At 42.1% G+C, this 16,730-nt stretch overlaps 1 protein-coding gene across 4 annotated transcripts in view; it reads right to left on the bottom strand.

Annotated features, from left to right (window-relative positions):
• Positions 1-11,684: 11,684 nt before the first annotated feature.
• MAPRE2 (microtubule associated protein RP/EB family member 2) overlaps positions 11,685-16,730 on the bottom strand; it is a 166,134-nt gene continuing 161,088 nt past the window's right edge. For 2 of the 4 annotated variants that reach the window (XM_057300479.1, XM_008955692.3), the window contains one exon: positions 11,685-14,852. In XM_057300479.1, the coding sequence (XP_057156462.1) occupies positions 14,778-14,852 (75 nt within the window). In that variant the 3' untranslated portion in view covers positions 11,685-14,777. The remainder of the gene's footprint in view (positions 14,853-16,730) is intronic. The other 2 variants (XM_014342303.5, XM_003830240.5) reach the window with 1 other exon arrangement.

The raw sequence follows: 16,730 nt of genomic DNA, 5'->3' as shown, positions 1-16,730 counted from the left end.
GTCAAAAATTTCATAAGTTGAAAATGCATTCAATATCCTGATAAACTCATCATAAAGACCAAAAATTGTAAGTTTAACCATTGTATATCAGGGACTATATGTAGTTCTAATATTGTATTTTTAAAAAATTTGTATTATTTTCTATTTATTTTAAAATATTTTTGATACATGGTTGATCTGTAGATGTGGACCCTTCAGATACAGAAGGCTGATTGTACTTTCCTCTCTGTTGGCTACTAGGAAGCACAGAGGTCATTTTTTCTCCTTTAGTCCTAGTAAAGTCTAGAAGACCTCAGGGCATGTGTAAGGCTCCTAACTTTACCTCTGGCTTTGTCTTTTCCCTCCTGCCTTACTTTCCCTTCATGCTGATTTCCTCATTTATATGTAATATACTGCCTTAAAAATATGCAGACAGCTTTAGTTTATTTTTTTGGATTAAGGCAAGACCTAACTTAATGGATTCAGAATACCCCTCTCTATAGAGATCCATTAGAATAACTTAAAGATCGTTACATGAGGCCGGGCATGATGGTTCACGCCTAATCCCAGCACTTCAGTCAGCCTGGCCAACATGGTGAAACCCTGCCTCTACTAAAACACACAAAAAATTAGCTGGGTGTGGTGGCATGCGCCTGTAGTCCCAGCTACTCAGGAGGCTAAGGCAGGAGAATCACTTGAACCTGGGAGTTGGAGGTTGCAGTGGGCCCAAATTGCGCCCCTGTACTCCAGCCTGGGCGACAGAGCAAGAAAAAAAAAAAAAGGATAATGATATGATATTTTAGGAGTAAAGTTACTTTTGACTCCTGTACTTCGCCCATAGTTGGTGCTCAGCCTTTAAAAACACTGAAATTGGAAGACAAAACAAAAACATGCCCTATCCCCAACCCTCTGCTTTTTTTAGCTTAAACATTTAATTGGGGTCTTTCTTAGGTAGTGTTAGCCTCTTTCTTGGCTACATATTTTAAATTTAAAGGGATCCTCTGTTTGGTAATGATCACTTCCTGTTTCTTCTTGAGGAGGCAGTCAACGCTTCAATATACCCATCTTTTTCAGTAAAGAAATGTGACCATGAATGAAACCCTTCCTGTGAAGCAGCAGTCGATTCCCTTTGTGGTTTCCGGGGTTTGGGTTCTCCAGAGGAGCAAGATGAATGGGTGAAATGACCACAGACCTCCATACGATGGATGAAGCCTGGAGTAGAGTGCTGCTCTTGTCCTGCGTGTGGCCTCTGTGGAGTCCCCTTCGCAGGCCCTCTGCCTCATCCACCCTTGGTCAGCCTTCAGCTTCCCATCCAGAGCCTGGGGTCTCCTCTCGCCCATCATAGAAAGCAAGTACAGTTCCTACCTCAAACCAATCTCATTACACAAGGGCTGGTCTTGTCAGGCTATGTCTGGGCTAATGATATGACCAAATCCCTCAGCATGCTATTTTAAAAACAGGAACAAGTGACTTGAAGAACATATGAATATTTTTTTTTTCCCGAGACGAAGTCTCGCTCTTGTCCCCCAGGCTAGAGTGTGATGGCGCGATCTCAGCTCACTGCAACCTCCGCCTCCTGGGTTCAAGTGATTCTCCTGCCTCAGCCTCCCAAGTAGCTGGGATTGCAGGCACCTGCCACCACGCCTGGCTAATTTTTGTATTTTTAGTAGAGATGGGATTTCACCATGTCGGCCAGGCCGGTCTCAAACTCCTGACCTCAGGTGATCTGCCCGCCTCGGCCTCCCAAAGTGCTGAGATTACAGGTGTGAGCCACCGCACCCGGGCCCAGACACATGAATATTCTTAAAATATCTTGAAGGCAAGAGGGACCACGTCTCATACCATTGTCACCTTTTCTATTCTCTTCTCTCTTTCCTTAAGAAGGAAAACTACATAAAAGGACTCCCATGGAAAACGGGAGTCAACCAGGGAGTGGAAGCCCATACTGGCACAGCTTGGAAAGTTACAACTGTTCAGGAGCCCTCATTCTAGGTTTTCCAAAGCTTATAGTAAGTTTAGGCCTACAAGCACATACATATTGGGTTTGGGGGCACTTCTATACATAAATCCACTTTTTTCTTTTTTGGCTTTGTGGAATGCAGGACAGTCATACAAGAAAATGGGAGACGCATTCACAGCAGCTTGGAAACCAGTTTGGGTCACAGAACATCACAGTGAAGCATAGCTGTGTGGTCCAAAGTATTGCTTTTAGGTTGTATGTAAACTGGCTATTATGTAACAAAATCGTGTGTTCTAACTAGGAGTTACCCACACTGTAAAGTATTTGCTTAGTTAAAAAATGGTGGAGATACAATATGCCTGTCAATTTCTACCACCGTCTTCTCAGGAGAGATAAATTCTTACATTTGAGCCTTTTTAGATCTACTGTGGATATGACAAACACAACCATTCACTCTGTGCCTATTAAATCTTTGGCTTAAAAGGAATGGTTCTCATCCAGAAGTAAATGGTATCCAAACTTTTGAGAAAGTAAAACTAAAGAAAACCCTGGGTGCTGTGGTGATGATGTCTTAGGTAATGACTGGGAAACATCTTGTGATATTTCAAAACCATTCTCCCAAGAAAAATTGAAAATAGACAGCTCCGGTCTGTAGCTCCCAGCGAGACCAATGCAGAAGGCGGGGGTGATTCTGCATTTCCAATCTAGGTACCCAGTTCCTCTCATTGGGACTGGTTAGGTAGTGGGTGTGACCCACTGAAAGCTGCAGAAGCAGGGTGGGGCGTCGCTTCACCCAGGAAGTGCACAGAGCCCGAGACCTCCCTCCCCTAGCCAAGGGAAGCAGTAAGGGACTGTGCTACCTGCCTGGGGTACTATACTTTTTTTCACGGAATTTTGCGATCCACGGATCAGGAGATTCCCTCCTGAGTCTACACCACTAGGGCCCTGGGTTTCAAGCACAAAACTGGGCAGCTGTTTGGGCAGGCACTGAGCTGCAGGATTTTTTCATTGTCCAGCAGCACCTAGAACTCCAGTGAGACAGGACAACCGTCCACTCCCCTAGAAAGGTGGCTGAAGCCAGGGAGCCAAGCGGTCTCGCTCAACAGGTCCCACTCCCATGGAGCCCAGCAAGCTAAGAACCACTGGCTTGAAATTCTCACTGAGGGCACAGCAGTCTGGAGTCAGACTGGGATGATTGAGTTTGGTGGGAAGGGGGGCGATGGCCATTACTGTGGCTTTAGTAGGTGGTTTTCCCCTGACAGTGCTAAGGAGACTGGGAAGTCTGGACTGGATGGAATTCCCTACAGTGCAGCAAAGTGGCTGTGGCCAGACTGCTTCTCTAGATTCCTCCCCACTGGGCAGGGCATTGCTGCAGGACATACAGCAGCTCCAGTCAGGGGCTTACAGACAAAAACTCTCATCTCTTCGGGACAGAGCACCTAGGGGGAGGGGCGGCTGTGGTCGCAGGTTCAGTGGACTTAGCCTTTCCTGCCTGCCGGCTATGAAGACAGCAGCTGATCCTGACAAGGGAGATTCTCTCAACACAGCGCATCAGCTCTGCTAAGAGACAGACTGCCTCCTCAAACGGGTTCCTGACCCCTGTGACTCCTGACTGGGAGAGACCTCCCAACAGGGGTCGGCAGACGCCTCATACAGGAGAGCTCTGGCTGGCATCAGGCCCGTGCCCCTCTGGGACAAAGCTTCCAGAGGAAGGAGCAGGCAGCAATCTTTGCTGTTCTGCAGTCTCCACTGGTGATACCCAGGAGAACAGGGTCTGGAGTAGATCTTCAGCAAACTGCAGCACACCTGCAGAAGAGGGGCTTGACTGTTAGAAGAAAAACAAACAAACAGAAAGCAGTAACATCAACATCAACAAAAAGGATGCCCACGCAAAAACTCCATCCAAAGGTCATCAGCCTCAAAGATCAAAGGTAGATAAACCCATGAAGATGAGGAAAAACCAGTGCAAAAATGCTGAAAATTCCAAAAGCCAGAATGCCTCTTCTCCTCCAAATGATCGCAACACCTCTCCAGCAAGGGTGCAGAACTGGACAGAGGATGAGATGGACCAATTGACAGAAGTAGGCTTCAGAAGGTGGGTAATAACAAACTGCTGAGCTAAAGTAGCATGTTGTAACCCAATATAAAGAAGCTAAGAACCTTGATAAAAGATTACAGGAGCTGCTAACTAGAATAACCAGTTTAGAGAGAAACATAAATGACCTGATGGAGCTGAAAAACACAGCATGAGAACTTCATGAAGCATACACAAGTATCAATAGCTGAATCGATCAAGCAGAAGAAAGGATACCAGAGTTTGAAGACCACCTTGCTGAAATAAGGCATGCAGACAAGATTAGAGAAAAAAGAATGAAAAGGAATGAACAAAGCATCCTAGAAATAGGGGAATACGTTAAAAGACCAAACCTACAATTGACTGGAGTACCTGAAAGAGACAGGAAGAATGGAATGAACACACTTCAGGATATTATCCAGGAGAACTTCCTTAATCCAGCAAGACAGGCCAACATCCAAATTCGGGAAAGACAAAGAACATCACTAAGATACTCCACAAGAAGATCAACCCCAAGACACATAATCGTCAGATTCTCCAAGGTCGAAATGAAGGAAAAAATGTTAAGGGCAGCCAGAGAGAAAGGTCAGGTCACCTACAAAGGGAAGCCCATCAGACTAACAGTGGATCTCTGGGCAGAAACCCTACAAGCCAGAAGAGAGTGGGGGCCAATATTCAACATGTTAAAGAAAATAATTTTCAACCCAGAATTTCATATCCAGCCAAACCAAGCTTCAATAAGCAAAGGAGAAATAAAATCCTTTCTAGACAAGCAATTGCTAAGGGATTTCATCACCACCAGGCCTGCCTTGCAAGAGCTCCTGAAGGAAGTACTAAATATGGAAAGGAAAAACTGGTACCAGCCACTGCAAAAACACACCGAAATATAAAGACCAATGACACTATGAAGAAACGGCATCAACTAGCGTGCAAAATAACCAGCTAGCATTATGATGATGGATCAAATTCACACATAACAATATTAACCTTAAATGTAAATGGGCTAAATGCCCCAGTTAAAAGACACAGGCTAGCAAATTGGAAAAAGAGTCAAGCACCATTGGTGTGCTGTGTTCAGCAGACTCATCTCACGTGCAAAGACATACATAGGCTCAAAATAAAGGGATGGAGGAAAATTTACCAAGCAAATGGAAAGCCAAAAAAAAAAAAAAAAAGCAGGAGTTTCAATCCTAGGCTCTGATAAAACAGACTTTAAACAAACAAAGATCAAAAAAGACAAAGAAGGGCATTTAAGGGATCGAAACAACAAGAAGAGCTATTTTAAATATACATGCACCCAATTCAGAAGCACCCAGATTCATAAAACAAGTTCTTAGAGATCTACAAAGAGACTTAGACTCCCTCACAATAATAGTGGGAGACTTTAACACCCCACTGTTAATATTAGATCAACAAGACAGAAAATTAACGAGGATATTCAGGACTTGAACCCAGTTCTGGATCAAGTGGACCTAACAGACATCTATAGAACTCTCCACCCCAAATCAACAGAATACACATTCTTCTCAGTGCCACATGGCCCTTATTCTAAAATCGACCATATAATTGGAAGTAAAACACTTCTTGGCAAATGCAAAAGAACTAAAATCATAATAAACAGTCTCTCAGACCACAGTGCAATAAAATTAGAACTCAGGATTAAGAAACTCACTCAAAACCACACAACTACATGGAAATTGAACAACCTGCTTCTGAATGATTCCTGGGTAAATAACAAAATTAAGGCAGAAATCAAGAAGTTCTTGAAACCCATGAGAACAAAGAGACCACGTATCAGAATATCTGGGACACAGCTAAAGCAGTGTTTAGAGGGAAATTTATAGCATTAAATGCCCACATCAGAAAGCTGGAAAGATCTCAAATCGACACCCTAACATCACAATTAAAAGAACTAGGGAAGCAAGAGCAAACAAATCCAAAACAGAGACAAAAAAACCAAAAAAACAAAAAAAACTAAGATCAGAGCAGAACTGAAGCAGATAGAGACAAAAAAAAAAAAAAAAAAAAAAAAACCCTCCAAAAAATCAATGAAACCAGGAGCTGGTTTTTTGAAAAAATTAACAAAATAGATAGACCGCTAGCTAGACTAATAAGAAAGAGAGAAGAATCAAATAGATACAATAAAAAATGATAAAGGGGATATCACCACTGACCCCACAGAGATACAAACTACCAACAGAGAATACTATAAACACCTCTGCACAAATAAACTAGAAAATCTAGAAGAAATGGATAAATTCCTGGACACACGCACCCTCCCAAGACTAAACCAGGAAGAAGTCAAGTTGCTGAATAGATCAATAACAAGTTCTGAAACTGAGGAAGTGATAGCCTACCAACCAAAAAAAGCCCAGGAGAGACGGATTCACAGCCAAATTCTACCAGAGGGACAAAGAGGAGCTGGTACCATTCCTTCTGAAACTATTCCAAACAATTGAAAAGACAGGACTCCTCCCTAACTCATTTTATGAGGCCAGCATCCTGATACCAAAACCTGGCAGAGACACAACAAAAAAAGAAAACTTCAGGCCAATATCCCTGATGAACACTGATGTGAAAATCCTCAATAAAATACTGGCAAACGGAATCCAGCAGCACATCAAAAAGCTTACCCCTCACGATCAAGTCAGCTTCAATCCCGGGATGCAAGGCTGGTTCAACATAACGCAAATCAATAAATGTAATCCATCACATAAACAGAACCAATGACAAAAACCACATGATTACCTCAATGGATGCAGAAAAGGCCTTTGATAAAATTCAATATCCCTTCATGTTAAAAACTCAATAATCTATGTATTGATGGAACATATCTCAAAATAATAAAAGCTATTTATGACAAACCCATAACCAATATCATACTGAATGGGCAAAAGCTGGAAGCATTCCCTTTGAAAACTGGCACAAGACAAGGATGCCCTCTCTCACCACTCCTATTCAACAAAATATTGGAAGTTCTGGCCAAGGCAATCAGGCAAGAGAAAGAAATAAAGGGTATTCAAATAGGAAGAGAGGAAGTCAAATTGTAAATTGTCTCTGTTTGCAGAAGACGTGATTCCATATTTAGAAAACCCATTGTCTCAGCCCTAAAACTTCTTAAGCTAATAAACAACTTCAGCACAGTCTCAGGATACAAAATCAATGTGCAAAAATCACAAGCATTCCTATACACCAACAATAGACAAGCAGAGCATCAAATCATGAATGAACTCCTGTTCACAAATGCTACAAAGAGAATAAGATACCTAGGAATACAGTTTACAAGAGACATGAAGGACATCTTCAAGGAGAACTACAAACCACTGCTCAAGGAAATAAGAGAGGACACAAACAAATGGAAAAACATTCCATCCTCATGAATAGGAAGAATCGATATCGTGAAAATGGCCATACTGCTAAAGTAATTTATAGATTCAATGCTATTCCCATCAAACTACCATTGACATTCTTCACAGAATTAGAAAAAACTACTTTAAATTTCATATGGAACCAGAAAAGATCTGTATAGCCAACACAATCCTAACCAAAAAGAACAAAGCTGGAGGCATCACCCTACCTGACTTCAAACTATACTACAAGGTTGCAGTAACCAAAACAGCATGGTACTGGTACCAAAACAGAGATATAGACCAATGGAACAGAACAGAGACCTCAGAAATAACACCACACATCTACAACCATGTGATCTTTGACAAACCTGACAAAAACAAGCAATGGGGAAAATTCCCTATTTAATAAATGGTGCTGGAAAAACTGGCTAGCCATATGCAGCAAACTGAAACTGAACCCCTTCCTTACACCTTATACAAAAATTAACTCAAGATGGATTAAAGACTTAAATGTAAAACCCTAAACCATAAAAACCCTAGAAGAAAACCTAGGCAATACCATTCAGGACATAGGCATGGGTGAAGACTTCATGACAAAAACACCAAAAGCAATTGCAACAAAAGCCAAAATTGACAAATGGGATCTAATTAAACTAAAGAGTTTCTGTATAGCAAAAGAAACTAGCATCAGAGTAAACAGGCAACCTACAGAATGGGAGAAAATTTTTGCAATATACCCATCTGACAAAGGTCTAATATCTGAATCTACAAGGAACTTAAATTTACAAAAACAAAACAAAACAAAAAACCATCAAAAAGTAATCCCAGCACTTTGGGAGGCTGAGGCAGGCAGATCACCTAAGGTCAGGAATTCAAGAACAGCCTGGCCAACATGGCAAAACCCTGTCTCTACTAAAAATACAAAAATTATCCGGGTGTGGTGGCACGTGCCCATAATCCCAGCTACTCAGGAGGCTGAGGCAGGAGAATTGCCTGAACCCAGGAGGTGGACGCTGCAGCGAGCCGAGACTGTGCCATTGCACTCCAGCCTGGGCAACAAGAGCGAAACTCCATCTCAGGAAAAAAAAAAAAAAAGTGGGCAAAGGATATGAACCGACACTTCTCAAAAGAAGACATTTATGTGGCCAACAAACATGAAAAAAAGCTCATCATCACCGATCCTTAGAGAAATGCAAATCAAAACCACAAGGAGATACCATCTCACTCCGGTCAAAATGGTGATTATTAAAAAGTCAAGGAACAATAGATGCTGGCGAGGCTGTGGAGAAGTGAGAATGCTTTTTCACTGTTGGTGGGAATATAAATTAGTTCAACCATTGAGCAGGATAGTGTGGTGATTCCTTAGGGTTCTAGAACCAAAAATAGCATTTGACCAAGCAATCCCATTACTGGGTATATACCCAAAGGAATATAAATCATTCTACTATAAAGACACATGCACATGTATGTTTATTGCAGCACTATTTACAATAGCAAAGAGATGGAACCAACCCAAATGCCCGTCAATGAAAATGGATAAAGAAAATGTGGTACATATACACCATGGAATATTAAGCAGTCATAAAAAAGAATGAGATCATGTCCTTTGCAGGGCCATGGATGAAGCTGGAAGCCATCAACCTCAGCAAACTAACACAGGAACAGAAAACCAAATACATGTTCTCACTCGAAAGTAGGAGCTGAACAATGAGAACACATGGACACAGGGAGGGGAACAACACACACCAGGGCCTGTTGCAGAGTGGGGGGTCAAGGGGAGGGAGAGCATTAGGACAAATACCTAATGCATGTGGGGCTTAAAATGTAGATGACGAGTTGACAGGTGCAACAAACCACCATGGCACATGTATACCTATGTAACAAACCTGCACATTCTGCACATGTATCCCAGAACTTAAAGTAAAATATAAAAAAAAAAGTTCTGGGGTAAAATTCACATTTTCCTTCGCTGCATTTTTTTTTTTTTAAAGCTCAGGTGACTGGACAATGTCTTTGCAGGACAGGATGGCCTCTGAGCCTACCTTGACATAACTTAGCCTAAAAGAAACTAACATTTGGCTTGGTTTTCTGTGGTCTTTTTCTAAAAGATCTTTCAAGCTGGAAGAAAAACTGTTCCGTTAGAAGTTCATGTTTCATCTACATAATAAATATATCAGATTAGAAGACAGCATCCTAGTAGTAAGTTCCAAACACATTTATGAGACCTTTTCATTACTTTTTAATTTCCAAAGTTTCATTTAAGCTCTCAGATTTGACAAAAACCATTTTACTAAACATATTTTAATTTTTTTTATTGTATATGGATAAACTTCAAGACCTAAAGAAATACCATAGTGTAAAAATATGAAGGATGTTAGCTACACAGAAGGAAACATGTACTTAACGTTTTTATTCTCTAGCAAAGAAAACATTTAGGTCTTGGGTTAGTTTCCTACTGAGAATCGTAAGTTCAAAGGTACATTAATACATCATTACCCTTTAAAAACAATTTATCACCAGGCTTGATGATAAAATTGTTGCAAAATACCACAAGAAACCTGTTTTAGAAATTAAAACTTGGAAGCTAAAAAGTTAAACATTTTTTTTTTCCAGTGAATGGAGAGAAAAAGGCATCCAACAAATTAACTTCAGCTGGGCCTTCCATTTTGATTACATTTGTAAACCTAAAACAGAAGCACAGCCTCAGTAAATGCACCTTCTGTGTACTCCTAATCTATACAAGACATGGGGTCTGGCTCAGAGTTGGGGGGTCTGCCCGTGGGGCAGTCTTGTGATCCAAAGTACCAATGCCACGTGAGGGTCCTCCAGGGATCAGTGGATTTTCTCCTTAGCTTTGCTTTCCTTTAGGCAAATAAAGCCAGGATTCCTCTAATGAGTGGAAAACATCTTTTATGAGTTCCTAGTTTGGCAAGACAAGAGCTATTAGACATCCACGGAGATGTTTTTATCCATCATTTGTGCTATTTGGCAACATTGCCTCAGTGCTGAGAAACTGGGTCAGTAAAAGTTATTACTAGTGATAGCAGCCTTAATTAATGATCATAGTTGTGTTCTAGCAGTTAAAAGGAATAAAACAAGTCAGAAACCAAGTTGTCTATGTGTGTTTTAGAGAACTGGCATTTTATAACTCAAATTCAATGGAATTCCATTAACTTTTTTGGGAAGGGGTGTCTCTGGACTTGAGCCTATCCATAGTACCAGAAGCAACAAATTTTTAGAAATGATGTCAGATTTAATAAAATAGAACAAGCATGTTATTTCACCACCTTTGAACCATCAGTGACAGATTTACTAGAGTCCACCAGTGTACATTTTGTAAGATGAATCACATGTATTTTTGTGCATAAATATCTAAGATCAAGTGTTTAAAACCCCAGAGTTCGTGGATTAAATGGGAAACACACATGTACTTTGAGCATGAGATTTCAAACCCAGGTAATGGCTCACAAACTTCTGTCACAAGTGTACCTTCGGAGGAAATGAATGTAGATGGAGAAGAGGGGTAACATCTTTGCTTTCTGTTTTTTTCCCACTTATTTTAATAGAAATGTGCCTAAAGGCAAGTGACTGGAAAATAGTGGCCAAAGGACAGTAGAGAAACCAAACTGGCCTCTAGGTGGTGCTTGGAAGCAGCGTAGGGAAGGCTGGCACTCTTCACGGTGAAAAGGGTATTAGCTGAAGCCCAGTAACCTGCAGGCTCCAGGGTAACGTCTGCATCCCAGTGTGGCCTGCTCTGCAGTCTCCACAGGTGATTACTGGGCCAGTTGAAATACATTTCTCTTTTCACCTATTCCTGTATCTGTTAAATTGTTATTACAATTATAGCTCATGTCGATAAATCATTGCCGTTTAAAGTCAACAAACACTTATTCAAAGGGTTTTTGTCAAGCAGGTCATTCTGCCACAAAGCTGTACTTAGAAACATCTGCCTGCTTCTCCCACAGTTTCCTATTTGCCCAGCACTGTCTTGTCCAGATGGAGTATGCTGGACCTGCAGGAGCTAGGATTCTCTTTGCTTGCAGGTGGAATGTTTCCCAAGGGAATGTTTTCTCTTTATGTCTTTTTTTTTTTTTGGTAAAGTTTTTAAAAGGTATTATAGCTGCTACATTTGATATCAAATACGAGTCTGTAACTCTTGTTAACAACATTGGCCATCAATAAAAACAAAGACAACCCCCGCCCCGGGGAAATCATAATAAAATGTGGGTAGATGTGTAAATCCACACAAATCTATTCCTATTCACATGCTGACTGAAAAGGGAAGCTTCAGCATAAAAATTTAAGAATCTGTAACTCCAGGCAGATTTTAACATATACTTTTTTTTTTATTAAATATGTAAAAAGATCAATGCAAGTCAAGTTATTCACATATTCAGAGACAAAAAACTATTCTACCATGCGACAATAGGTGGGTAATGTAAAATGAATGTGATACATCTGAATAAGACTTTTTCATCTATTATGTCATTACTTATCTATATTTATAATTAACAATACATATGTTTACATTCCTTTCAGTTTACATTTAATATATAACAAAAGCTTTATGGTGTACTATTTAGTAAAAGTAATCTGAATGCATATTAAACCTTAACGGAATAATGGAAATACTCACCAGGGAAGGGAAGAGTTCTTGGTTCCCTTCTGGAATTTACTTCTCTCAGGTCAACAGGTGTTTTTCTTTCTTTCTTTTTTTTTCCTGCTTTTCTGCTTAGAACAAATATGGGCTTTCTCTTTGCCCCCTGCTTCGATCACTTCCTATCTGACAGTAGCAGTGGAAGTGCTATAACCAGCCGACAGCGGGCACGAGGGGGGACTAAGGATGAAACTGGGCTTCCTGAGAGGGAGAAGTGGAGCAGGCACCCAGGGACGCTTCCTGCCCAGCCCGATGACATGTGACCAGGGGCCGCTAAGGAAAGTGTTCCCTGAATGCCAAGATGAGAGAATAATGGGGTCCCACCATCCATGGGAAATGAGGGGGGATCTGCAGAGGCTGGAGGTGCAGCCTAAGAGGACTGACTCAAATTCAGCTGTTAAAGATTCCCCAAAGCATCTGAGACACCATCTGGGGTGCAGCACAACAGAAGACGTTTAAGATGGGACCAGAAAGAAGAATGTATAGCTCTTCTCTAAATAAACGAATGGTCTGCCCCAAGCCTTCAGGAAGGAGAATGGTCTATGGTGACTGGGGAAAGTTCTCTTTGCAGGCTAAGAGATCTGGCCAGCATGTTTATATAACTGAGAAGGCTGGGGAGCTGGAGGGCAATGGAGCGGTTCCTGCGAGTCACCAGGGAGGCTTATGCAAGTTATACAGCAGTAAGGGGTTGCTGGAGAAGGCAGGATCCTGACTCCCTGCTACCCATTCACGTGCATCCACATGACAGGAGTTTGGTCATGATCCACTGAGCATTGGGTATGACTGAGATGTCCAGAGCAGATGAAGAATGGCCTAGGAACCACTGCAGTATCAGGTGCATAGAGTTACTGTGATCTTTTACAAGAGCTATTTTTTGTTTTTAAAGAGATCAGTGAGTACAACAGGCTCAGAAGGGCAACACGCTGTTAAGCATGATGCTGTGTATAGCACAGCCACTACTACTTGTGACCAGGTGTGGGAGGACGTCACTGCCGAGAGCCAGGCTGTCCAGCCTTAGAGAAATAAGCTGCCGCTATAATGCAGAGTGAGCAGGAGAGAGAAGAAAGGGAAACCAAACACCACAGAACATCTGTCTAATTCTGCACAGTGTGTTGTAATAATCTCAAAAATACAAGCCATCTTTTCCACATAATAAATATCACTTTGCTGCAAAAGATTTATTTTGGAGAGACTTCTTTTGGTGAAAAGCTTCAATGCTAGAATTTAGAATTCATATTTCATCGATTAATAAAGAAATTTCAAAGCTTCAGGATACATAATTCAGAAATTTATTTTAAGCTTTTCAGTTAAGCGGAAAGTGGGGTGGGCACATTTGTTTCTTGTTTTTGTTGCACCTGCTAAGTCAAATAACAAGTGAAAGTAAACCTAAAGTTAGAAACCAAGGTGAAATGAATGATCCAGGAAGGGATACCATCTGTCAAAGGAAAAAATAAAAATAAAGAAAAAGAAGAGGCAAAGACTTGGAAAGAGACTAAGAAAATGTGCAAATATTAGTTAAAAAATAAGGAATGCTTTTAATTCATTAATGTTTCCTCTATTTATGAATTGCCATGGTTTAGCTAAGGTCAATGACAAGGAGGGCCCTTGTGTTAAAGAGGGAAAATTCTTTATTCTAGAAGATATTGGGAATCATAGATTTTTCTGTGCTGTTATTCCAGTGTCTACACCAGACTGCAGAACCATGATTCTCCCTTGCAATTATGCTCCTATTAATAAGGTCTTCACTTCTAGCCTTACAGCAAGTGTGTGGCATGGTGCAGAGCCTTGGAGCTCAGGGCTGCACACCTGAAGTTACCCTTTAGTAGGGGTCCCCTAGAGTGAATGACAGTTTTGTGGCTGAAACCTACACAAAGAGGAAGAGGAATGAGGCAGGAAGACCTGTACCTAACCAGACCCTCTTTGGACTGCAGAAAACTGATGGCAACATCTCGGGGAGTGGCTGCCCACCAAAGAGGACCCTGAGAAAGAAAACAGCATAACCTGGGAAATGGGCTACATGGGGGCAAGGGACATGGTGAGAGGGCAAAGTTGAGATGGTGTTTTCCTTGAGTGAATGTCTTTCAAAACTAACAACATACTGTGTAGTTGTCTAACATGCTGATGGAGGAACACTGCTGGGCCCTGAAATCCTAGCTTTGAATCCATTTTTTCCCTTTAGTATTGTGAGTAGAGGGAGAAAATGACCTTATGTTTTCCCCCACGACACAAGTCACCGTCATTATGGCTTTCATATCAAGTATCTGTTTCCCTTTGTTCCAATTATTTGACCAAATTTATGTTCAGAGGTTAGACTTGCAAACATCAAAGCACCACAAATGTGTGTGACATCTAGTGACACTGGGTTGAAAAATGCCAATATAAATACCATATATCAAATTACCATTGTTTCACACCAGGATAAAAAGAGGGGTGGTGGCAGTGGTGTTGGGGTGGGAAAGAGTTGTTCTGGAAAGAAATGAAGAAAAGAGCAGAACCAATCTCAAGCAGCCAAGTGGTGAAGTTGGATGTATGTGACCCTACGATCTCTCGGGTAGGTGGCCAGAGGGCCGTCCACTAATACACCTTGGCAAAGAAAATGGGAACCAAGCGCAGTGGCTGGCATATGCAACAGTGCGTTGATGGTAACGGCAGATTGGGAACAACTGGTTTCTGTTGAGCTTGGGGCCACACATGTTCCAATTCTCCAGAAGAAACGTTCCCACGCACAATGGAAGTGTCAAGAGCAGCCGCGGTGGGTCAGTACTCTTCCTGCTGCGGGGGCTGCTGTTCGTGGGCTTGCTCCTCTGCTTCCGGCTCTTCTGTGTGGCCCTCCTGTGGGCAGGGGAGAAGTTTCAGCTGAGATAATTGACTGGGAATGGGGCCCTGCAGCATTCCAGCCCATTGCCACTGCCAGCATGGCGTCTCAAGGCTGTGGAGGGCACCAGGCTTAGGCACAACTCGCCATGCAAACGTCTCCCAGCTTCCGGTGTCCGATACATATGCAGGGGCGCCTTAGCTTCCCCGTGTGATCAAAGAACAGATCATTCTAGGAAGCACAGTCGTCAGGCTTTAGGCACCCAACTATTTTGTTTTGGAAGGAAATCTTCTTAGAATACATGGCATACTTTCCTAACCTTTGTAAAAGAGTAAACCAAACACAATGATCCAAGAGCATCATGACAACCATGAGTAAAGCTGCTGTAATATAAAAGCAGCACCCCTGGCCTCCATGGTATGTTGGTGAGGGGTGTCACTCCTCACTAATGGATAGGGATGTGGGCTTTTGCTCCATTTCCTAGTCCCTCCCTTGCTGTCATTCTTCTTGCTCGGTAGTGTCGCCCTGAGGGAGACCCTTTGTTATGTTACTAACCTGATGTAGGCTTAGATACCAGAGCAGCAGTGTTTGTTAGAGGTTCCCAGGCTAAGGAAAGGACAGCAGCCACATTTCATGGGTTGTCCCAGGCAAAGAGGCCCCTCCCAATGAGGGAGCTCAGGAGCTTTAGCTCAAGGACTTTGGGACATCTACTTAGACTGCTTGGGGCCCTTTTGGCTTACGTTATGTTTATCAACTGAGAATCAGATAGGTGAATTGTTCTTCCCACTATTTAGAAATAAACAGCCCTATTTATTCCTTTATCTAACCCAGTGAAGCATGGCATGAACACCAACTCCAGGGAGCACTAGCCTCAGTCAGCCGTATCTGCACATTCATTCATTTTCTGAACTCACACAAAATATTTGCTGCTTTTACCCAAGCTGAGGGAGCATGGCTAATCAAAGGAGTTCCCTGTTCCCTCAGTAAGGGCACACAGCTTCTGTGATGCAGTCTGGAGCATGTGCTGGGACATACGGAAGTGCCCATGCCTCGCACACCTGGCACGCTGGCTCCTGAGCACTGAACTGCCCAAGCCCTTCCCTGTCTGTCGGGCCCCTCTTCCTTGGAGCTTAGGACAAACCCATCTTTAGCCACTTCAAATATGGCATGATCACTGAGCCAGAATTCCTTCTCTCTTCTCCTGCAGCATTTGTTTTCTTCCTCTGCTATGACACTGATTTGGAATCTTGTCTTGACCCTTTTGGCCCCACCCACTGGATGCTGAGGTTACTGAGGTCAGGGATAGGATTCTCGGTGCCACATCTTTCTTATGTAAGACTCAATCCATGTTGTGTTGAGAGGAACAAATTGCAGTGGATTCAAGAATGAATGACTGAGACTATCAGACTATCAGCCAAGGTCACGAGCCACTTATTTTCTGAGAGGCAGTAAGTAGAATGTCAAGGTTACAACATGGACTCAAGTTCACATCCCAGCTCTGTTATTTACAGGCTGTGTGGGTTTGGGTCTAGAACTTAACTGCTCTGGGCCCCAGTTTCCTCACCTGTAAAGCTGGGGATAAGGTATCCATGTAGGAGCATTTACAATGCATTTCATTAGTCAATGAATCAAAGGACTCCTCGAATCCAACAGAGGAGTTAATGAGTTAAAATAGGTAAAGTGCCTAGAAGAGTATTTGGCACATGGTAAATAGAAATGTGAGCTGTGATTATTATTTCTTAGTGGGAGAACTCTGGAATATATTCTAGAAGTGCAAGTAATTTTTTTAAAAAAGTAACCCTTTCTGTGTCAACCAACAGTAGACAGTGACATTGTGTTGAAAACTTGGGGAAAAATCTGGCATTGTCTCTTACTGTGCCGACAGGCCCCTTATT

The sequence above is a fragment of the Pan paniscus genome, chromosome 17 (assembly GCF_029289425.2).
Source record: "Pan paniscus chromosome 17, NHGRI_mPanPan1-v2.0_pri, whole genome shotgun sequence".
In the NCBI taxonomy this organism is placed as follows: domain Eukaryota; kingdom Metazoa; phylum Chordata; class Mammalia; order Primates; family Hominidae; genus Pan; species Pan paniscus.
The sequence above is the reverse complement of the archived record's forward strand: the minus strand, read 5'-3'. Positions and strand labels throughout refer to the sequence as shown.